Genomic DNA, 26082 nt, shown 5'->3' with positions numbered 1-26082 from the left:
CCAGGTAACAGTATCACCAGCTAACACTGTCACCAGGTAACATTAACACCAAGTAACATTACCCCCAGCTAACCAGGTAACATTATCACCAGCCAACACTGTCACTGGGTAACATTATCACAAGCTAACACTGTCACCAGGTAACAGTATCACCAGCTAACATTATCACCAGGTAACACTATCACCAACTAACACAGTCACCAGGTAACATTATCACCAGGTAACATTAACACCAAGTAACAGTATCAGCAGGTAACATTATCACCAGCTAACACTGTGACCAGGTAACAGTATCACCAGCTAACATTGTCACCAGCTAACATTATCCCCAGCTAACACTGTCACCAGGTAACAGTATCCTCAGCTAACACTGTCACCAGGTAACAGTATCACCAGGTAATATTATAACCAGGTAACAGTATCAGCAGGTAACATTATCCCAAGCTAGAACTGTGACCAGGTAACAGCATCACCAGCTAACAGTCACCAGCTATCACTATCACCAGGTAACAGTATCACCAGCTAACATTGTCACCAGCTAACACTATCACCAGGTAACAGTATCACCAGTTAATATTATCACCAGCTAACATTGTCACCAGGTAAAATTGTCACCAGCTAACACTGTCACCAGGTAAAATGATCACAAGCTAACACTGTAACCAGGTAAAATTATCACCAGCTAACACTGTAACCAGGTAACATTATCACCAGCCAACACTGTAATGAGGTAACATTATCACCAGCTAACACTGTCAACAGGTAACATTATCACCAGCTGAGACTGTCAGCAGGTAACATTATCACCAGCCAACACTGTCACTGAGTAACAGTATCACCAGCTAACATTGTCACCAGCTAACACTATCACCAGTTAATATTATCACCCGCTAACATTGTCACCAGGTAAAATTGTCACCAGCTAACACTGTCACCAGGTAAAATGATCACAAGCTAACACTGTAACCAGGTAAAATTATCACCAGCTAACACTGTAACCAGGTAACATTATCACCAGCCAACACTGTAACCAGGTAACATTATCACCAGCTAACACTGTCAACAGGTAACATTATCACCAGTTGAGACTGTCAGCAGGTAATATTATCACCAGTTGAGACTGTCAGCAGGTAACATTATCACCAGCCAACACTGTCACTGGGTAACATTATCACAAGCTAACACTGTCACCGGGTAACATTATCACCAGCCAACACTGTAACCAGGTAACATTATCACAAGCTAACACTGTCACCGGGTAACATTATCACCAGCCAACACTGTAACCAGGTAACATTATCACCAGTTGAGACTGTCAGCAGGTAACATTATCACCAGCCAACACTGTCACTGGGTAACATTATCACAAGCTAACACTGTCACCGGGTAACATTATCACCAGCCAAAACTGTCACTGGGTAACATTATCACAAGCTAACACTGTCAACAGGTAACATTATCACCAGCCAACACTGTAACCAGGTAACATTATCACCAGTTGAGACTGTCAGCAGGTAACATTATCACCAGCCAACACTGTCACTGGGTAACATTATCACAAGCTAACACTGTCACCGGGTAACATTATCACCAGGTAACATTATCACCGGCTAACACTGTCACCGGCTAACACTGTCACCAGAATGTGTGGTTAAATTTCTCTCCTTTCCTCCACAGAGATTTTCAGAACACTGGACAGAAACAACCAAGGAAAGATCCAACTGGATTTACAACAGGTATCAAATCTTTTCTGTACTCATACCAGACCCGCCGAGGCTGCAGTACAGTACTAGTACATACTATACCCATTAGAATAGGGACATCTAGTGCTCATGGATACACTGTACTGGCACCTTTATGAGGCTTTTTGAGGTACACTGGCTTTTTCTTGTGTACCACCACGTCATAAATTCCAGGTAGTGTTTCTGACCTGCAGCTTCTCTCTGTGACTTGCTCTCTCCATCTAAAGTCTCTGTTGAGTTCTGTGACATAGTGATTCATTTCAATGAACCCTCGCAGTCGCATTTAATGGAGAACTCAAGGACATCATAACCTAAAACATTACGCAGTCCATGAGACTCACACGCTGCTGCCCTACCATCTTAGAATAAAAATGCCCTACCAACATAGAAATGTAATTTCTATTTTGTATATAATTTGTGTAAATGACCGCTAGTTCTTTCATTCATGGTGTGTCGCTGGGGTTATCAGAGCTGTGTGCCCAGGAATCTGAACAGCTAAATCAGTCTTTCACTCACCAGACTTCAGCTGCACAAAACCTCCGTGTTCAGAAAGACACGTCATGTCCGGCCACCAATCCCTCCTTGTTTGAATGAACCAAGGCCCTTGAGTTTTTTTTATGTGGTTTCACTCATCTTCTGTACATTTTTGTTTTTCTTGGATCACCCAGCAATCAGTAGACACATCGCACTGCATCCATTACAGCATTAAGCGATCGGTTCAGTACAATCAGTGAACCATTATTGCGGAACTTACTCCCTGCTCCTACTCTCTGCTCCTACTCCCTGCCCCTGCTCCTACTCTGTGCTCCTACTCCCTGCTCCTACTCTGTGCTCCTACTCCCTGCTCCTACTCTCTGCTCCTACTCCCACTCCCTGCTCCTACTCTCTGCTCCTACTCTCTGCTCCTACCCCCTGCTCCTACTCTCTGCTCCTACTACACCCGGAACAGCTTTGGAAAAGTTGCTATCACTGCTATGTTTACGCTACAACATGTTTAAGGTGGGTGTAAGTGAAGATGAGATCCAGCTCTATGAAAGACATAATGGATATACGTGTGGAAAATGCCTCTTGAACGAAAAGGTAAATAAGATCGTTCCTCACTTAAAGGAGGATGTGCACAGCCTGTCATAAGAGCTCAAGCAAAAAACCAAATTTCTTACGAGTGGCTGGGTTGGTTGGCAGTCATGTGTGAACAGTGCATAAAGGAGGGATTCGAAACACAACCCTGGTGGATGCCGGTGTTCAGGATGAGGGTGGAGGATGTGTGCTTGCCCAGTGTTACAGTGTGGGGGTGGCTGATGAAGAAGTCCAGTATCCAGTTGCATATGGAGGGAGTTAGTCCTAGTTTGTGGAGTTTGTCGACCAGCTCGTTTGGTGTGATGGTGTTTAATGCTGAGCTGTAATCAACAAAGAGCCTCCTGACGTGGGTGTCCGCGTGGCTCTCCCACAGCGGGGCACACAAAAAAGCATCGAAAAGTGATACTACAAAAATATTCAATAACTCCACTCTCATACAGTGTAGACTGAATATTTAAATTCCCCAAAATTGTGCAAAAACCATATTTTTCCCAAAATAAGTGTCGTAGTATGACTCACAGGAGACCACTGATGCGTGAAGTGATTTAGACTCCGATGTCTTGGCTGAATTCATCATCACTTACATAGCAAGCACTGGAAAACATCACAGCAGAGTTACTTGTGGGCTGATCGCGTTGTTATTCTGTGATTTGGGTGATAAACATGTTTTGGATGAAGGATCACACACTTTAGAGACTGGACCACGTCAGAACAATATCGTGGTCCTTCCTCACAAATTACCGAAACAATTAAAAATTAATTCATATTGCAGAAAATCCGCAGCATCTCTTGGTATCTTTTATAAATGGTAAAAATCCTGAACTTAGTAACTCCCAAACGTTCATTATTACGCAGGTTGGAATGCCACCGAGGACAAAAGACTTGCGCTTCCTTTTCCACTTAAAGCACCGCAGTTTCCCAGCTGCGTTTCAGACCGGATGCTGTATAAAAGCCTAGCATGAACCACAGCCAGCACAGGACATGAACCCAGCACAGGACACAAACCAGAGTCAGCACAAGACACAAACCAGAGTCAGCACAGGACACAAACCAGAGTCAGCACAGGACACGACCTAGAGTCAGCACAGGGCAAAAACCAGAGTCAGCACAGGACACAAACCAGAGTCAGCACAGGACACGAACTAGAGTCAGCACAGGACATGAACCAGAGTCAGCATAGGACACGAACCAGAGTCAGCACAGGACACGAACCAGAGTCAGCACAGGACACGAACCAGAGTCAGCATAGGACATGAACCAGAGTCAGCACAGGACACGAACCAGAGTCAGCACAGGACACGAACCAGAGTCAGCATAGGACATGAACCAGAGTCAGCACAGGACACGAACCAGAGTCAGCACAGGACACGAACCAGAGTCAGCATAGGACATGAACCAGAGTCAGCACAGGACACAAACCAGAGTCAGCATAGGACACGAACCAGAGTCAGCACAGGACACGAACCAGAGTCAGCACAGGACACGAACCAGAGTCAGCATAGGACATGAACCAGAGTCAGCACAGGACACGAACTAGAGTCAGCACAGGACACAAACCAGAGTCAGCACAGGACACAAACCAGAGTCAGCACAGGACACGAACTGTAGTCAGCACAGGGCACAAACCAGAGTCAGCACAGGACACGAACCGGTGTCAGCACAGGACACGAACCAGAGTCAGCACAGGACATGAACCAGAGTCAGCATAGGACACAAACCAGAGTCAGCACAGGGCACAAACCAGAGTCAGCACAGGACACGAACTAGAGTCAGCACAGGGCACAAACCAGAGTCAGCACAGGACACGAACCGGTGTCAGCACAGGACACGAACCAGAGTCAGCACAGGACACGAAGTAATGTCAGCACAGGACCTGAACCGGAGTCAGCACAGGACACAAACCAGAGTCATAGTCAGTACAGGACACGAACCAGAGTCAGCATAGGACACGAACCAGAGTTAGCACAGGACATGAACCAGAGCCAACACAGGACACAAACCAGAGTCAGCACAGGACACAAACCAGAGCCAACACAGGACACAAACCAGAGTCAGCACAGGACACGAACTAGAGTCAGCTAAGGACACAAACCAGAGTCAGCACAGGACACGAACTAGAGTCAGCACAGGACATGAACCAGAGTCAGCATAGGACACGAACCAGAGTCAGCACAGGACACGAACCAGAGTCAGCACAGGACACGAACCAGAGTCAGCATAGGACATGAACCAGAGTCAGCACAGGACACGAACTAGAGTCAGCACAGGACGCAAACCAGAGTCAGCACAGGACACAAACCAGAGTCAGCACAGGACACGAACTATAGTCAGCACAGGGCACAAACCAGAGTCAGCACAGGACACGAACCGGTGTCAGCACAGGACACGAACCAGAGTCAGCCCAGGACATGAACCGGAGTCAGCACAGGGCACAAACCAGAGTCAGCACAGGACACGAACTAGAGTCAGCACAGGGCACAAACCAGAGTCAGCACAGGACACGAACCGGTGTCAGCACAGGACACGAACCAGAGTCAGCACAGGACACGAAGTAATGTCAGCACAGGACCTGAACCGGAGTCAGCACAGGACACAAACCAGAGTCATAGTCAGTACAGGACACGAACCAGAGTCAGCATAGGACACGAACCAGAGTTAGCACAGGACATGAACCAGAGCCAACACAGGACACAAACCAGAGTCAGCACAGGACACAAACCAGAGCCAACACAGGACACAAACCAGAGTCAGCACAGGACACGAACTAGAGTCAGCTAAGGACACAAACCAGAGTCAGCACAGGACACGAACTAGAGTCAGCACAGGACATGAACCAGAGTCAGCATAGGACACGAACCAGAGTCAGCACAGGACACGAAGTAATGTCAGCACAGGACCTGAACCGGAGTCAGCACAGGACACAAACCAGAGTCATAGTCAGTACAGGACACGAACTAGAGTCAGCACAGGGCACAAACCAGAGTCAGCACAGGACACGAACCGGTGTCAGCACAGGACACGAACCAGAGTCAGCACAGGACACGAAGTAATGTCAGCACAGGACCTGAACCAGAGTCAGCATAGGACACGAACCAGAGTCAGCACAGGACACGAAGTAATGTCAGCACAGGACACAAACCAGAGTCATAGTCAGTACAGGACACGAACCAGAGTCAGCATAGGACACGAACCAGAGTTAGCACAGGACATGAACCAGAGCCAACACAGGACACAAACCAGAGTCAGCACAGGACACAAACCAGAGCCAACACAGGACACAAACCAGAGTCAGCACAGGACACGAACTAGAGTCAGCTAAGGACACAAACCAGAGTCAGCACAGGACACGAACTAGAGTCAGCACAGGACATGAACCAGAGTCAGCATAGGACACGAACCAGAGTCAGCACAGGACACGAAGTAATGTCAGCACAGGACCTGAACCGGAGTCAGCACAGGACACAAACCAGAGTCATAGTCAGTACAGGACACGAACTAGAGTCAGCACAGGGCACAAACCAGAGTCAGCACAGGACACGAACCGGTGTCAGCACAGGACACGAACCAGAGTCAGCACAGGACACGAAGTAATGTCAGCACAGGACCTGAACCGGAGTCAGTACAGGACACGAACCAGAGTCAGCACAGGACACGAAGTAATGTCAGCACAGGACCTGAACCAGAGCCAACACATGACACAAACCAGAGTCAGCACAGGACACAAACCAGAGCCAACACAGGACACAAACCAGAGTCAGCACAGGACACGAACTAGAGTCAGCTAAGGACACAAACCAGAGTCAGCACAGGACACGAACTAGAGTCAGCACAGGACATGAACCAGAGTCAGCATAGGACACGAACCAGAGTCAGCACAGGACACGAACCAGAGTCAGCACAGGACACGAACCAGAGTCAGCATAGGACACGAACCAGAGTCAGCACAGGACACGAACTAGAGTCAGCACAGGACGCAAACCAGAGTCAGCACAGGACACAAACCAGAGTCAGCACAGGACACGAACTATAGTCAGCACAGGGCACAAACCAGAGTCAGCACAGGACACGAACCGGTGTCAGCACAGGACACGAACCAGAGTCAGCCCAGGACATGAACCAGAGTCAGCACAGGGCACAAACCAGAGTCAGCACAGGGCACGAACTAGAGTCAGCACAGGGCACAAACCAGAGTCAGCACAGGACACGAACCGGTGTCAGCACAGGACACGAACCAGAGTCAGCACAGGACACATAGTAATGTCAGCACAGGACCTGAACCGGAGTCAGCACAGGACACAAACCAGAGTCATAGTCAGTACAGGACACGAACCAGAGTCAGCATAGGACACGAACCAGAGTTAGCACAGGACATGAACCAGAGCCAACACAGGACACAAACCAGAGTCAGCACAAGACACAAACCAGAGCCAACACAGGACACAAACCAGAGTCAGCACAGGACACGAACTAGAGTCAGCTAAGGACACGAACCAGAGTCCGCACAGGATACCAACCAGAGTCAGCACAGGACAGGAACCAGAGTCCGCACAGGATACAAACCAGAATCAGCACAGGACAGGAACCAGAGTCATAGTCAGCACAGGACACAAACCAGAGTCATAGTCAGCATAGGACATGAACCGGAGTCAGCACAGGACACGAACCAGAGTCAGCACAGAAAGGACACAAGCTTCAGTGGGCATACTGTGTCAGTACTCCACTGATTTAAAATATGTTCTTATTATTAATCTTAAATGTTTTTTTTTCTTTCAGTGGGTTTGTTTGGCGATCAACTGAAACAGCTCAGCCAACTGGACCACATCTGGATTCACCACCACAGCTGGTTCATGAGAACAACTCGCGTGTTAATACAAGTGCATCTGGTTCTACATCGTTCATGTTGCCTTGAATTAGAGTCCCCTAAAAATCCATGTTTGTGATTGAAGAATAAATCATTCATGTTTCAAATTCGTCCAGTCTGCAATTCATACAAGTCAGAGAGAGAGAGAGAGAGTGAGAGCAAGAGAGAGAGAGGGGGGGGGGGGTTGAAAACAATTATAAAAGATTAAAAAAGTCAGGTATTATATAATGTATGGATGTTCTTCATCAAGTGGTATAAAAAATGTAACTTGACTCCCCAACATACTTCCTGAGATAGATGGCTAGATAGACAGACAGACAGATAGATAGCTACATAGATAGACAGACAGACAGACAGATAGATAGATACTTCACTTCACTCCACTGAAACTGCTCTGACCAGAGTGGTAAATGATCTTCTACTGGCTATCGACTCTGACTCCACTTCTGTGCTTCTACTACTGGACCTCAGTGCAGCCTTTGACACCATTGATCGCTGTATACTTTTAGATAGATTAAATTGTAATTTTGGTGTCTCTGGCTTAGCTCTCTCTTGGCTTAAGTCCTACTTATCTGGAAGAACACATTGTGTCTGCTATAATAATATTATATCAACATTTTCTGACATTAAACATGGTTTGCCACAGGGCTCAGTACATGGCCCTCTACTTTTCTCTCTTTACATTACACCTCTTGGCCAAATTATACGCAGTTACTAGAAGAACCCCGCTACAATGTAGTGGTTTGGTTATCCACCCGTCTAAATCTCCCTCCTCTTCATCCTGCCAGCTAACCGCCTTCCCCCTGCCCCTAAACCCCCCCCAATCCAACTCCCTCCCCCCAAATGCTCAGAATCATCTGAAATGCCGAGAAAAGTGTATTACACCCCCACTCCAACTCCCTCCCCCCAAATGCTCCGAATCATCTGAAAGGGCGAGAAAAGTGGTTTTTAGCCATTTTTAGAAAATGCATATTTTGCATAATTATGCGTAATTATTTTAATTTTCTGCTATTTTTCTGGTCCTCTCTGGAACAATACCTACCACCTCCAAAAAAAAATTAGGATCATAAGTGCATTTTTGCAAAAATGCATATTTTGCATAATGCCAAAACATTTGAGTCCCAGAATTTTTTTTTATGTAGGTGAAAAAAATTAAAGACGCTCAGAACCACCTGAAATGCCGAGAAAAGTGGTTTTTAGCCATTTTTAGAAAAATGCATATTTTGCATATTTATGCATAATTTGTCTGGGATTTTCCCCATACTCTCTGGAACAATACCTACCACCTCCAAAAAGAATTAGGATCATAAATGCTTTAGTTTCCGGTCCCACTATCCACACTAACTAACACACACACACACACACACACACACATATTACGAAAAGATGTACTTAGAACGTCAAAAGTGCACGGGGAAGACATGTGACATTAAAATGGGCCCGAATTTGCCATGAAGGGGGTTAGGAACATGGAAATTTCTTGTTGAAGCATTGTTTATGCCTCCAGAACATTCTAAAATGACCAAATTAATTCCGCATATTTTTTGCATATTCCACATATTTTATGCATATTCCGCATATTATGCATTTTTAATTTTCTGCTATTTTTATAGGTGCCCCTGATCATCCCCAATAACCTCCAAAAAGAATCAAGGCCCCAAGTGCTTTAGTTTGGCCGTTTATAGACTCTCCCACAGACACACATTGTGAAAATACAGGAGTAGATGGAATAAATGTCCATTGCTATGCTGATGATACTCAGCTGTATGTGCCTATAAGGGCTGATGATCATACTCAAATCACTAACTTAGAGGCCTGCTTGGCTGCTGTGAAAAACTGGATGTCACTTAACTTTCTGCTTTCTGCAGCCAAAAATCTTGGTGTTACGTTTGATCCCAGCCTTTCCTTTGATAAGCACATTAAAGAAATCACCAAGACTGCCTTTTTTAACTTCCATAACATAGCTAAAATTCTGTCTTTTCTCTCCATGGCTGACGCAGAGTCTCTAATACATGCATTTGTTTCATCCAGACTTGATTACTGCAATGTTCTGTTCTCAGGTCTGCCACATTCTAGTACTAAAAGTCTTCAGATGGTTCAGAATGCTGCTGCTAGAATCCTAACTAAAACTAGGAAATTTGACCATATTACACCAATTCTTGCCTCCCTTCACTGGCTTCTATCCATGTTAGATCAGAATACAAGGTGCTTCTGCTGACTTATAAAATCCTAAATGGGCTTGCCCCCATCCTACCTGTCTGATCTCCTTAAACCTTACATGCCATCTCGAGCACTTCATTCTCAAAATACAGGGCTCCTGTGTGTACCCAAAGTTAAAAAGAAGTCAGCTGGTGGCAGCAGGGCCTTTTCCTATCGGGCTCCATTGTTGTGGAATAACCTGCCTGCTGCCATCAGACCATCAGAGTCTGTTGAGTCCTTTAAATCCAAACTTAAAACTCATCTTTTTGCCTTAGTTTACAATTTGTTGCCTTTAAATTGAGTGCTTCACAACCTGTACTGGATGGCGGGTTGGTTTTCTGTCTCAGTGAATTTACCAACCACTGTTCTGCCGACGACATTATAGAGTATAGATTACTGAGTATAGATTATGACTAATTGATGACTTAATTGATTATGGCTAATGACTATTGCAAACTGTTCTCTTCTCTAACATGTCTTTTCTCTCTCTATGAATGATGTCTTCTCCTTTCTCTTTTCTGTGTTTGAATGGTGTCATGTGAGTCTCTCTTGCATGCATGTGCAGTCGGTTCTCCTCCCAGGTCTCGGTGGTGATGGTTGTAAATCCCCCAAGGCACGGCGAACACCAGTCGCTTTCTTGAACAGGTTTAGTGAAGTCTCCAAATCTCCATCAACACCGTGAAAACTTGTAACACAAAACGGAACAATACAATTAGCACAATTAACATAAAGTCAGACCGCACATAACGTGGGCTACACATAACGTACATAAAGTACCTCGTTGGCTGCATGCCAGAATGAGGGAATTGTCCATGAAACTTGCAACGGTTGTCTTTGACGTCCTTATAGCTTCCGTGACAAACATTAAGCCATGATGCCCGCGAACAACGAGAAAAGACCGCGGGCCACCCGGAAGTCCACGCGTCATCCCGCCAGCAAGCAGGCGGAAGCGCGCGACCCGAACAGAAGGCGAAAACACGTCTCCCAAACAACGCGAGACCAGACCCACATGCACACATGGAAACCATCACAAACAAATCAAACCATGTGTCACCCAACAACCAACAACACACAAACCAACCATGGAATCAACCATTAATATGAAATGTAAATAACATTATATACACTGTATATCAACCAAGCATCAATGACATGTATGCACCATTATGGCTACATTTACACTCCCACCAAATTACACAAACTTAACAGTATGTGGGATTTCTCAAAAACTATGTTATTGCAGGTACCATATCATCAAAGGATATTTCTCAAAGTTAGAAAAGTAAGTTTACCGGTAAGTTTTCCTTTTCTTTTCTCAACAGGTAAACTTCTATATCATAGGTATCAGGTAAGTAAAATATATTTCTTTCAATGTGTGAAATAAATAAAACTGTTTCCTTTTCAGGGGTGAAAGGTAAGTAAGAAACTTGCTGTAGTACTCTGTACTCTAATCTGTTTCTATTAAAGTAACGGCTTTGTGTATAGGTCTTTCTAGATAAATTGTGCTGGTTGTAGCTTTCCCGTTGCTATTGAATGTGGTGTGGCTAACTAGCAGCTTCAGCTTTCTGACCCTACCATCTTGCCCTGGGTAGACTTCAGTGACTCTTGCTAGTCTCCACTCGTTGCGTGGTGTCTGTTCGTCTTGGAGAAGGACGATGTCATTGACTTTTGAGTTCCTTCTGTTTTTACACCACTTCTGTCTTGGTTGCAGGTTCAGAAGGTATTCTTTCCTCCATCTGGTCCAAAACTCGTTGGCCAAATACTGGACTCGGCGCCACCTCTTTTGTAGATAGAGATCTTGCTTGATGAATTGTCCAGGTGGGGGAAGAATGATTGTTGACTTCATAGTCAGAATGTGGTTCGGGGTTAACGGTTCAGGTCCGGATGGGTCGTTCAGGTGCTCAGCGGTAAGTGGCCGGCTGTTGATGATGGACATGACTTCATACAGGTAAGTCCGGAGAGAGGTGCTGTCGAGCCTTTGTGCAGACTGGTCCAGAATTGAAGTCAGGATGCTCCTTATAGTTCTTATCTGCCTCTCCCATATGCCGCCCATGTGACTTGCCGCTGGAGGATTTATGAGGAACTCACATCCTACAGCCTTCTGTCTCTCTTCATCCATTCCTTTCATGAATTATGCGAACTCTCTCCTTGCGCCAACGAAATTGGTTCCTTGGTCACATCTCAGTTGGCGAACGTTTCCTCTTAGGGCAATGAATGATCTGAGTGCATTGATGAATGTGTCGGTTGTCATATCGTCGATCACTTCTATGTGAATGGATCTTGAACATAGACAGGTAAGTATGACTCCATATCTTTTGAGACCTTTTCTTCCTTCCTTAACGCAGATTGGGCCGAAGCAATCCATTCCAGTATACGTGAAAGGTGGAGTTGCTTCCATACGATCTTGAGGTAAGTCGCCCATTCTTTGTTCTTCGGTGCGTCGTCTGTACATTCAGCACTTGATACATTTGTAGATGTGTGATGAAACAACACTGCTGCATCCCAGAATCCACCATCCATTTTCTCTAAGTGCGTTTGTCGTCATTCCGCGTCCTTGGTGTTGTATTTTTTCGTGGTGGTGCTTGATGAGTAAGGCTGATATGTGGCTTTTCTGTGGAAGTATTGCCGGATGCTTTATGTGCGGGTGTAGCGCAGCTTGACCTAGATGTCCCCCCACCCTGAGGATCCCGTCTTCGTCCAGCAAGGGGCTTAACTTCTGCAGCTTACTTTCTTTGGTCTTGGCAACTTCCTTCTTTAACTTGAGCCTTTTTTTTATCTCAGCTGGGAATGCTTCTTCTTGAGCCAACTTAATGATGGCAAGCTCTGCTTCTTTCCTTTCCTCAATGCTTGTACTTTCATTGGTGCGCTGCTTCAGACCTTTGTGTTTTTTGGCCATTTGCTGTAATCTTGCAACTGCCTTTACAGCTCTTGTCCAGTCCGAGAACTTCTTCAGGTGGTCTAATAAGGATCTCTGTTCCTTTGTCTCAGTGTTGCACATGAGAGCCTTGCAAAGCTCGGGATCATCTTCGTTGACTTCTCCCACCTTGCATTCTCTGTGGAGTGGACCCTTTTGCCAAAGAAACTTTGGGCCGGTGAACCAGTTTGAGGACCTAAGTTGGTCTGCAGTCAAACTTTGAGAGGCGTGATCCACGGGGTTGTTCTCAGAAGCAACATCTGGTGTCACTTGTCTCACTACTATGCGATGACTCGTTCCGATGGCATCTCCATAGTCTACACAGGGACTTCCACACCCCACGATGCGCCATCCTAGGTCCGTGCGTTGTGCGTAGGGCTAGTTTGCTTTGCCAGATATGACTTCTCTTGGTAGAAGGGCTTGTGAGCAGTTGTACCCAATGACCAGGCCTACTTCACATTCTTGTAGAGGTGCTATCTTTTTCTGAAGGTGCTCCAGGTGGGACCAGGCTTTTGCTTTTTTGTTTGTTGGTATGTGAGCTCTGTTGGCTGGAATGAACTCCCATGTATAGGCTGGTGGTAGGGAGATCTTCTTTCTGGAGTAGAAGCCACGGACTTGTAGATTGTTCACTCTTTGAGAGTTTACTGTTGTGGTTGCAGTCATCGTAGTGAGCTTGAGCTTGACTTGGTCTTTAGCGTTTCAGCTACTTCGCTTAGAATAAAGGTTGAGTCACTTTGAGAGTCCAGCAGCGCATACACAAGGACTTCCTGTTCTGGGCAGGTTGCAGATGAGAGCCAGGCAGGAAGTATTGCAGAGGTATGTGTGCCAGCCTCACCAACTATTGCTCTGTGTGAAGTAGCAGCTGTGGGCGTTTCTTCAGGAGGTGATGATTCAGGTTCCTCTTTGCTTGGGCTTTGCTTTTCCTTGGCTTGTGGTGGCTTCTTGTCACCTTTGGCTCTATCCGCGTGCAGGCAGGTAGGGTGCCGCTTGTGGCACACGTCACACTCACTTCTGCTGCTGCATTTCTTTGAGTGGTGGCCAGGCTCGAGACAACCAAAGCACAGCTTGTTTTCTTTAACAAAGGTTGTTCTCTCTTGAACTTCCTCCTTCATGAACTTTCTGCATTTGTGCAATGTGTGTCCATTGTTCTTGCAGAAGACACATGTCATGACCGCTTTTTCATCTGAACTTGCTCCAACGGTTCTATTCCATTTGCCTTTTAGGTTCTCAGCTTCGCCTTGCTTGAGTGACTGCAGAGAGGTGATGGGGTTACAGGCGATCTTTGCTTCTTTGGTTAGAAATGCGATGAACTGGCTGAAGGTGGGGAACTGGTTGTTCCGTTATTCTATTTCAGTAGACTTCCGGTTCCACCTAGCAATTAACCAGTCCAGGAGCTTGGAGAGAATCTTCCTGTTTTCAATGCAGTCATTCAAGATTTCCAGATACTTTATGTGGGCCACAACTGCAGAGAAAATCAGTGAACCTTCTGAGCTCGAGGCTATCGTTAGGTTCCATCTTGGGCCACGTGTGGAGCTTGTCTCTGTACGACTGTGCAATTGTGAATGGGTTTCCATATCTTTCGTCCAATAGCTCCCATGCAGCAACATAGGCAGACTCGGTGCCGAGTAGGAAATAGCCATCGATCGCTTTCTTTGCGTCTCCATCCACATACCTACGGAGGTAGTAGATCTTCTCCTTTTCCTTAATATTCTTCTGGTCGATCAGCGTTTCAAATGACAGTCTCCAGTCATTGTACATCAATGGATCCCCACTGAATACTGATGGCTCAGGGATTGGGATTCTGTTGGTACTCACTGCATCTGCTAGCACCTTGACGAGCTCTGCTGTACTTTCATTTGGGGAGGTGATCACAGTCTTCGGTGCAGAGAACACATACGAGGATGGAGGACTTGTGGGAGCAGGCACTTGCTTGACTGTTCTCAACTCACTATCCAGTGTGATCTCTTTCTTTACTTCTTCTGTGACCTCCTCTTGATCATACACTTCTATTCTCGCTTGTGCTGCATTTAGACTTTTCATCGTCTCCAAATGTTGTACCTTTCTTCGCTTCTCTTGCAGCGTCCTTTGGCGAGTTGCATGTTTCGCTTCCAGTTGAGCCTTGATTTTAGCTTCCTCTTCCTGTCTCTGGATTCTTAGTTTCAGCTCTCCTGCTTCTCGTTCCATTCTCCGTTTCAACTCTTCGGCTTCTTGTTCTAAACGACGCCTTATAGCAGCTGCCTCTTGCTTGGCTATGTCATTTCTAGCTTCTTCTTCCAGTCACTGTATTTCCTGTTTTTCTCTTTCTTGTTCTTGTGACACTTTCAGAACAGCTTTGCTTGCAGCGACATCAGCAGTAGCATCTTGTCGTTTTTCAGTGGACCCGTTAGTATGTAGCGAGGTCCTCTTCGAGCCAAGGGTGAAACTACTAACACTAGAATTGAACAGAGGACCTGCTTCAGGCCAATCTGGTTATTCCTCTTCAGGTGCAAGTCCGCCCAGTCATCTTGAGGCTCTGTCTACGATGAACTGGGATACTTGGATGCACAGACCGACTCTCCGACGTGCTTCGTGGTCTGGTGTTACGAGTTGCCGTAGTTCATCATAAGCACACTGGACATCTGCAGAGAGACCACGGACTTCACCGATGACGTCGTTGAGCATATCATCAGATACTGGCTCTGTCTGTGATAATATCTTCTTGGGAAATTCTCCATTTATCATACGTTAATTTGAATCTTTGTTGAAGACCCTTTATTTTTTCGTCTTGCATTCCTTTACCCTTCTCTGTCAGAGTTCTGGTTCTTTTACTTCGTCTAGTACTGTCTTTAACTTTATCAGTAAGCTCTCCTTGCTCTGACATCTTGTAAACTTGTTAATAGGTAAAGGTTAATGTAAATATAATGAATATGTCAATACAATAAATCTGTAAGCCTTTTTAAACTTACTGCTTGCTGTGTGCTTATTTATGAATTTTAGAATTGTTTCTCTAAAATAACCTTCACTTATGTAAACCCTTTAGTTCAAATGCATCAAATAATATTGTTCAATGAAACTATACTTAAACTTTAAACTTCAAAGCACACTTATTTCAAACATGCAAAAGGAATTCAGTCAGACCTTGTTATCTTGAAAATCACACCCAAATATAGGCTAGTCAATGAAAGACTTCAAAACGTGGTAAACATGGACCCCTAGCGGTTGCTTGTTGTTATTACTTTCAATCAACGCACATTTCACGCACACAACTTATAGCACCTTTCCAAACGCCCTTTTCTTAGATCACTAGCTTGTTAAGTGTCCAAGCTCTTTATGGCTTCGTTTTGCAAACAGCCCTTATGCAACCTTCTAGCCTTTAACGTGTGTGTGTGTGTGTGAAATGCGAGCTGAGCTTAGCTGTCATTTGCACCGTCATGCAGTCCCACGCGCGGTGGTGAAACCAGGGGGCCAAACAAACATCGGCGCCATCTTGACTTGCGTTGGGGAAACAGGTCGAGTTTCCACTGTGAATCCCCCGAGGCACGGCGAACACAAGTCGCTTTCTTGAACAGCTTTAATGACGTCTCCAAATCTCCATCAACACCGTGAAAACTGTATACATGAAACAATACAATTAGCACAATTAACCTAAAGTCAGACCGCACATAACGTGGGCTACACATAACGTACCTCGTTGGCTGCATGCCAGAATGGGGGACTTGTCCGTGAAACTTGCTGGTTGTCTTTGACGTCCTTATAGCTTCCGTGACAAACATTAAGCCATGATGCCCGCGAACAACGAGAAAAGACCGCGGGCCACCCGGAAGTCCACGCGTCATCCCGCCAGCAAGCAGGCGGAAGCGCGCGACCGGAAAAGACGGCGAAAACACGTCTCCCAAACAACGCGAAACCAGACCCACATGCACACATGGAAACCATCACAAACCAATCAAACCATGTGTCACCCAGCAACCAACGAACAAACAACGTACAAACCAACCAAGGAATCAACCATTAATATGAAGTGTAAATAACTATATATACACTGTACATCAACCAAGCATCATAACATGTATGCACCGTTAGGGCTACATTTACACTGGTGGTCGCCATTTGGATGCTGCCTGCCCTTCCTCTCCTCACCTAAGGTTTTATTTTTTACATGATGATGCTGGTCACGTGGCTTGGCTCCTGGACTGCTCCGTTGGCATGTGGACACTGCTCGGCATCCTGTGCATCATGTTCTTCATACATGTCATGTCCATTTCAACTCTGTTATCCTCTTTCAATGTTGTATTATGTACACTGTGGGAACACAACATCCATTGTACGCTGTCCGTCTTGGGAGAGAGATCCCTCCTCTGTTGCTCTCCCTGAGGTTTCTCCCTGAGGTTTCTCCCTGTTAAAGGGGTTTTAGGGAGGTGTTCCTCATCCGATGAGAGGGTCTAAGGACAGGATGTTGCGTTGCTGTTAAGCCCACTGAGGCACATTTGTAATTTGTGATATTGGGCTATACAAATAAAATTGATTTGATTTGATTTGATTTGATTTGATTTGATTTGATAGACAGACAGACAGACAGACAGACAGACAGACAGACAGACAGACAGAGAGAGGGTCTAAGGACAAGATGTTGCGTTGCTGTTAAGCCCACTGAGGCACATTTGTAATATTGGGCTATACAAATAAAATTTTGATTTGATTTGATTTGATAGACAGACAGACAGACAGACAGACAGACAGACAGACAGATAGACAGACAGATAGATAGATAGATAGATAGATAGATAGATAGATAGATAGATAGATAGATAGATAGATAGATAGATAGATAGACAGATAGACAGACAGACAGACAGACAGACAGACAGACAGACAGACAGACAGACAGACAGACAGACAGACAGACAGACAGACAGACAGACAGACAGACAGATAGATAGATAGATAGATAGATAGACAGACAGACAGACAGACAGACAGACAGACAGACAGACAGACAGACACTATTTATAGTGTATTTACTATTGCGTCTCTAGGATCCTACATTATTAAGTGTGGCAGGTGGTGTAGTCCACTAGGTTATTTTACATGAACTTATACTGGCTAAATGAAGAGGTGCCTCCACCTGGGATAACCCCCCTCCCCCCCACTATGTGTCGTTATCTCCCAGGAAAACTGCGTATAAACGCTTAGTGGGAAAACCAAACAAGACTCTGGAGCTGCAACATTGCATATATAAACCTACCACGAGAACAGAATATGCATTCAAGAAAAGACCAGGTCCCGCAGCAGGTGCTTTTAAATACAACCGGCTGTGTAGTATGGTCAACACATGGGTTCATAAAACACACCCAATATGATCCGGATCAACGCTGGCGAGCCTGCTGGAGCTCATGTGGATCCTCGTCAAATTAAACAACCGGTTACCTTTGTAGTCACGGCGAACAGAATACAGAACCCGGGAGCGTCCCCGGTGGAGGCGGTCACGCCTGACCGACGTCTGGGGCGTCCTCGTACAGATGGGAAGATCCAGGTCTGAGGCGTCCTCGTACAGATGGTAAGACCCAGGTCTGAGGTGTTCTCGTACAGATGGGAAGATCCAGGTCTGAGGCGTCCTCGTACAGATGGGAAGATCCAGGTCTGAGGCGTCCTCGTACAGATGGGAAGACCCAGGTCTGAGGCGTCCTCATACAGATGGGAAGATCCAGGTCTGAGGCGTCCTCGCACAGATGGGAAGATCCAGGTCTGAGGCGTCCTCATACAGATGGGGAGATCCAGGTCTGAAGCGTCCTCGTAGAGATGGGACGATCCAGTTCTAAGGCATCCTCGTACAGATGGGAAGATTCAGGTCTGAGGCGTCCTCGTACAGATGGGAAGATCCAGGTCTGAGGCGTCCTCGCACAGATGGGAAGATCCAGGTCTGAGGTGTCCTCATAGAGATGGGACGATCCAGGTCTGAGGCGTCCTCATACAGATGGGAAGATCCAGGTCTGAGGCGTCCTCGCAGAGATGGGAAGATCCAGGTCTGAGGCGTCCTCGTACAGATGGGAAGATTCAGGTCTGAGGCGTCCTCGTACAGATGGGAAGATCCAGGTCTGAGGCGTCCTCGCACAGATGGGAAGATCCAGGTCTGAGGCGTCCTCGTAGAGATGGGACGATCCAGGTCTGAGGCGTCCTCGTAGAGATGGGACGATCCAGTTGTGAGGCGTCCTCGTACAGATTGGAAAATCCAGGTCTGAGGCGTCCTCGTACAGATGGGAAGATCCAGGTCTGAGGTGTGCTTGTACAGATGGGAAGATCCAGGTCTGAGGCCTCCTCGTAGAGATGGGAAGATCCAAGTCCTCTCCTCTCGAACAGCGGTAGTGAATAGTTCTGCTACGAGCAGCCAGCAGCACTTTATCAGTGCAACATGCTTCCTTCGCGACGGAGTGGTTGGAAAGTAGTGCTGGAGTATTCACTACAGACCTGGCGCTGTGCGACCCTTTAAATCTTCAAACTGAAAACCAAACCGACGTTAGCTCAGCCTACAATACACTCTCACTCTCCGTGCAGCTGTGCTAACTGCTACATAGCAGGACTAAGCTAGTGCACTCGCCCGCATGAATACTTAGACTGCTTTTATTTGTCATTGCCTCATATGCATGTCTCATAGGGAAGGAAGTTATGTTTCACAAGGACCCCAGTGCCACATAAAAACAAATAACACACAATAAATATTAAAAACAAAAAGTGCATTAAAAACAAGAATGACTTCACAGACCTAAACATCACAAGCACACCTGACACGGACAGTGAGTAAGAAGGACAGAAAGTCATTTCATGGAAGGCCTAAGTGTTCAGGTGTTGAGAAACCTCACAGCCTGAGGAATGAAACTGCTGCATAGTCTGGGGGGGCAGCACGGATGCTCCGATACCTCCTGCCAGAGGGTAGGAGGGTGAAGTGGATGTGGGAAGGGTGGGTGGGGTCCTTCACGATGCTGAGAGCCTTCCGGGTGCACCGTGCAGCATAGATGACCTGGATGGATGAGGGAGCAGTTCCTATGAGCTTGCCAGCTGTCTTCACTATCCGCTGAAGGGATTTGTGGTCGGAGGCCCTGCAGTTCCCATGCCAGACAGAGAGACAGCTGGTCAGAATGCTCTCTATGGTGGCTCTGTAGAATGTGATGAGGATGGGTGGCGGGAGACTCGCCTTCTTCAGACGCTGCAGGAAGTGAAGATGCTGCTGGGTCTTCTTGAAGAGTGCAGTGACATGTGAGGACCAGGAGAGGTCCTCTGTGATGTGAACTCCCAGGAACTTAACACTGCTGACTCTCTCCACGTTCATATCATCGATGGTCAGAGGGGTATGGTGGCGCTGGTCTTTCTAAAGTCAATAATAACCTCCTTAGTTTTCCTATATTTAGGGGGAGGTTGTTGTTTTTGCACTTCGCCACCAGTTGATCCTTCTCCGCCCTTTTTGATGATTCATTGTTGTTGCTGATGAGACCTATCACTGTGGTATCATCAGCAAACTTTATAATGAGGTTGGAGGTGGATGATGCTGTGCAGTCGTGAGTCAGCAGGGTGAACAAGAGTGGACTGAGCACACAGCCCTGTGGAGCAGCAGTGCTCAGTGTGATGGTCCTGGAGGTGATCTTGCCAATTTGCACTGACTGTGGCTTCCCTGTGAGGAAGTCCAGCACCCAGTCGCAGAGGGTGGTGTTAAGGTCGGCTCAGCTTTTTGATCAGTTATTGTGGTATGATTGTGTTAAAAGCTGAGCTAAAGTCAGTGAACAACATCCTCACATAGCTGTTCTTTCTCTCCAGGTGGGACAGGGCTGGATGATGAGCAGCGGTTATGGCATCTTCTGTGCAGTGGTTAGCGCGGTATGCAAACTGGAGGGTGTCCAGAGTAGGGGGGAGGCTGGACTTGATGTGTTTCATGACCAGCCTCTCAAAGTACTTCATGATGATGGGAGTCAGTGCAATGGGGCAGTAGTCGTTGTGGCAGGACACAGGGGACTTCTTTGGCACTGGTATGATGGTGGTAGACTTGAAACATGTGGGGATGACTGCCTGGGACAGCGAGATGTTGAAGATGTCAGCAAGGACATCTGCCAGCTGCTCAGCACAGTCCCTGATGGCTTGGCCTGGGATTCTGTCTGGACCCTCAGCTTTGTGTGGGTTGACTCTGGAGAGAGTCTTTTCACATCAACTGTGGTCACCTGCAGAACATGGCCATCCATCAGGGATGTAGTCTTCACCATTGGCACGTTGTTCAGTCTCTCATGTCATGCGTAGAAGTCATTCAGTGCATCTGGGAAGGTGGGGGCACTGCCACATGTCTGAAGAGGAGGCTTGTAGCCAGTGAGGGCCTGGGCCCCTTTCCACAAGTGCCGTGTGTCTTTGTTATCAGTGAAGTGGCTGTTGATTCTCTGTGCATATTGTCTTTTGTCCTCCCTGATGCTATCCAAAGGAGGTGAATCAAGTGCAACTGGACTTGGTATATATCCGTGAAGACATTTCGCCTCTCATCCAAGACGCTTCCTCAGTTCGTGCCTTCCTGACTAGACCAAGCTGGTCTGACTGGCTGCTGATGACACTCAGAATTTATCCTCTATGGGTCGTTATCAGAGCTATAGATATGCGTGGCTCTTTGGGATCCGATCTTTACCAACGCCTGTCGCTCACAGAGCCATAGATATGAGTGGCTCTTTTGTGGACCGATGTTTGGCCGCACCCGTCGTTATCGGAGCTGTTGATTTGCATTTGTTTAGCAGCGACGGTGGTTGGGGGTGTTAGTTTGGACTTCATTGTTCAGTGGTCATGAGAGTGGTTGGAGCCGTTAGTGAGCGACTGTTGTTCTTGGAGGCTAGGCTTCTTGAGTCTCCTGGGTAGAGATGATGCCACACGACAGGTTGGCCCTTGCTGTCTTGAGGGCTGCCTTATCGCCGGATCTGAATACAGCATTCCGGGTCCTCAACAGTGCCCGGACTTCTGCTGTCAGCCAGGGCTTCTGGTTGGGCTGTGAAGAGATGGTTTTGGTGACTGTGACATCGTCTATACACTTATTGATGTAGGCTGTCACTGTCACTGTGTATTCCTCCAGATCAATGTGCTCACCAGAGGAGGCTGCCGCTTTGAAAATGCCCCAGTCGGTGCTCTCAAAGCAGTACTGAAGAGCTGAGATAGACCCCTCTGGCCAGACCCTGATCTGTCGCTGAACTGGTCTGGCAAGTTTAGGAAGTGGCCTGTATGTAGGAATTAGCATGACAGCGATGTGGTCTGAGTTTCCCAGGTGGGGGCGGGGGAATGCTCTGTATGCACTCTTCTTATTGGTGTAAATGAGGTCCAGTTTGTTGCTTTCCCTGGTGGCAACGTTTACATGTTGATAACGTGTAGGAAATCCAGTCCTTAGGTCTGCATGATTGAAATCCCCAGCAGCAATGAACCATCCGTCGAGTTCGCGGTTTGTTGTTTGCTAATGCCGTTGTGTAGCTCACACAGTGTCTCTGAGGCAGGGGTGGGCAAGCTTATCCAGAAAGGGCCGGTGTGGGTGAAGGTTTTTGTTCCAACCAAGCAGTTACACATCGGATCCCACTAATCAACCAGTGGAGTCTTTGCTGAGGAACTTGATCAAGAGACTGCTTGGTTGAAACAAAAACCTGCACCCACACCCTTCTGGATAAGCTTGCCCACCCCTGCAAGGCATTAGGGCGTGGGGGCAAGTACCTCGCCACAATTTCACAATTTGCACAATAAATACTGAACACAATCAATACTGAACACAGTCACTACTGAACACAGGCCCTACTGGACACAGGCACTACTGAACACAGTCACTACTGATCACAATCAATACTGAACACAGGCCCTACTGAACACAGTCACTACTGAATACAACCAATACTGAACACAAGTCACTACTGAACACAGTCACTACTGAACACAGGCCCTACTGAACACAAGTCACTACTGAACACAGTCACTACTGAACACAAGTCACTACTGAACACAGTCACTACTGAACACAGTCACTACTGATCACAATCAATACTGAACACAGGCCCTACTGAACACAGTCACTACTGAATACAACCAATACTGAACACAGTCACTACTGAACACAGTCACTACTGAACACAGGCCCTACTGAACACAGGCACTACTGAACACAGTCACTACTGAACACAGGCCCTACTGAACACAGTCACTACTGAATACAACCAATACTGAACACAAGTCACTACTGAATACAACCAATACCGAACACAGGCCCTACTGAACACAAGTCACTACTGAATACAGTCAATACTGAACACAGGTCCTACTGAACACAAGTCACTACTGAATACAACCAATACTGAACACAGGCCCTACTGAACACAGTCAATACTGAACACAAGAAATACTGAACACAGGTCCTACTGAACACAGTCAATACTGAACACAAGTCACTAATGAATACAATCAATACTGAACACAGGTCCCACTGAACACAGGCCCTACTGAACACAGTCAATACTGAACACAGTCGCTACTGAACACAATCAATACTGAACACAGGCCCTACTGAACACAGTCACTACTGAATACAACCAATACTGAACACAAGTCACTACTGAATACAACCAATACCGAACACAGGCCCTACTGAACACAAGTCACTACTGAATACAGTCAATACTGAACACAGGTCCCACTGAACACAGTCACTACTGAACACAGTCAATACTGAACACAGTCGCTACTGAACACAATCAATACTGAACACAGGCCCTACTGAACACAGTCACTACTGAATACAACCAATACTGAACACAAGTCACTACTGAATACAACCAATACTGAACGCAGGTCCTACTGAACACAAGTCACTACTGAATACAACCAATACTGAACACAAGTCACTAATGAATACAATCAATACTGAACACAGGTCCCACTGAACACAGGCCCTACTGAACACAGTCAATACTGAACACAGTCGCTACTGAACACAATCAATACTGAACACAGGCCCTACTGAACACAGTCACTACTGAATACAACCAATACTGAACACAAGTCACTACTGAATACAACCAATACCGAACACAGGCCCTACTGAACACAAGTCACTACTGAATACAGTCAATACTGAACACAGGTCCTACTGAACACAAGTCACTACTGAATACAACCAATACTGAACACAAGTCACTAATGAATACAATCAATACTGAACACAGGTCCCACTGAACACAGGCCCTACTGAACACAGTCAATACTGAACACAGTCGCTACTGAACACAATCAATACTGAACACAGGCCCTACTGAACACAGTCACTACTGAATACAACCAATACTGAACACAAGTCACTACTGAATACAACCAATACCGAACACAGGCCCTACTGAACACAAGTCACTACTGAACACAGTCGCTACTGAACACAATCAATACTGAACACAGGCCCTACTGAACACAGTCACTACTGAATACAACCAATACCGAACACAGTCACTACTGAACACAGTCAATACTGAACACAGTCGCTACTGAACACAATCAATACTGAACACAGGCCCTACTGAACACAGTCACTACTGAATACAACCAATACTGAACACAAGTCACTACTGAATACAACCAATACTGAACGCAGGTCCTACTGAACACAAGTCACTACTGAATACAACCAATACTGAACACAAGTCACTAATGAATACAATCAATACTGAACACAGGTCCCACTGAACACAGGCCCTACTGAACACAGTCAATACTGAACACAGTCGCTACTGAACACAATCAATACTGAACACAGGCCCTACTGAACACAGTCACTACTGAATACAACCAATACTGAACACAAGTCACTACTGAACACAGTCAATACTGAACACAAGTCACTGATGAATACAATCAATACTGAACACAGGTCCTACTGAACACAGGTCCCACTGAACACAGTCACTACTGAACACAGTCAATACTGAACACAGTCGCTACTGAACACAATCAATACTGAACACAGGCCCTACTGAACACAGTCACTACTGAATACAACCAATACTGAACACAAGTCACTACTGAATACAACCAATACTGAACGCAGGTCCTACTGAACACAAGTCACTACTGAATACAACCAATACTGAACACAGGCCCTACTGAACACAGTCAATACTGAACACAAGAAATACTGAACACAGGTCCTACTGAACACAGTCAATACTGAACACAAGTCACTACTGAACACAGTCACTACTGAACACAGTCACTACTGATCACAATCAATACTGAACACAGGTCCCACTGAACACAGGCCCTACTGAACACAGTCAATACTGAACACAGTCGCTACTGAACACAATCGATACTGAACACAGGCCCTACTGAACACAGTCACTACTGAATACAACCAATACTGAACACAAGTCACTACTGAATACAACCAATACCGAACACAGGCCCTACTGAACACAAGTCACTACTGAATACAGTCAATACTGAACACAGGTCCTACTGAACACAAGTCACTACTGAATACAACCAATACTGAACACAGGCCCTACTGAACACAAGCAATACTGAACACAGGTCCTACTGAACACAGTCACTACTGAACACAAGTCACTGATGAATACAATCAATACTGAACACAGGTCCTACTGAACACAGTCAATACTGAACACAGGTCCTACTGAACACAGTCAATACTGAACACAGTCAATACTGAACACAGTCAATACTGAACACAGGTCCTACTGAACACAGTCAATACTGAACACAGGTCCTACTGAACACAGTCAATACTGAACACAAGGAGTTCAGGTTCACATGCACACCCGTGGTGTGGAACACCGACAAACCAGAACATATAACTTTAATTTAGACTGCAAACCATCCACCATCCTAAAACTCACACATCAGGTCCAGAACTCTCTTTTTTGTCCCCTCCCAATTCTCGGGCCACCTCCTCAAAGCATCATGTGAAATGTAGTCTCATCATTATGTAGCTAGTGTGTAGTGTGTGGATAGGGTCTGTTTGTATGCTTCATTCCACACCAATTATTGTTTATGGGGCGACACTACAGACAGACAGACAGACAGACAGACAGACAGACAGACAGACAGACAGACAGACAGACAGACAGCTACGTAGATAGTGTTGGAGAGAAAAAGAGAAAGAAGGAAAAGGAGATACTGAGGAAAGGAGCGAGAACTGAGGAAGGAGAGAGAAAAGGGGTGGGGAGGGAGGGAGAGAGACAGCGAGAGAGAGACAGCGAGAGACAGAGAGAGAGACCCGCCCATTCTTTCTACAACAGCGGCCACACCTCCGT

The 26082-nt window shown here is 46.2% G+C and overlaps 1 protein-coding gene across 1 annotated transcript in view; it reads left to right on the top strand.

Moving 5' to 3' along the window:
• The window catches only part of capn8 (calpain 8), a 54795-nt gene extending 47037 nt beyond the window's left edge, over positions 1-7758 (top strand). The window contains exons 19-20 of the mRNA XM_056280997.1: positions 1678-1736; positions 7593-7758. Coding sequence (XP_056136972.1) covers positions 1678-1736; positions 7593-7616 — 83 coding nt within the window. The 3' untranslated portion in view covers positions 7617-7758. The remainder of the gene's footprint in view (positions 1-1677; positions 1737-7592) is intronic.
• Positions 7759-26082: the final 18324 nt, after the last annotated feature.

This window comes from Lampris incognitus, chromosome 5 (genome assembly GCF_029633865.1).
Source record: "Lampris incognitus isolate fLamInc1 chromosome 5, fLamInc1.hap2, whole genome shotgun sequence".
In the NCBI taxonomy this organism is placed as follows: domain Eukaryota; kingdom Metazoa; phylum Chordata; class Actinopteri; order Lampriformes; family Lampridae; genus Lampris; species Lampris incognitus.
Note: the sequence above shows the minus strand (reverse complement) of the source record. Positions and strands in the feature narration are given on the sequence as shown.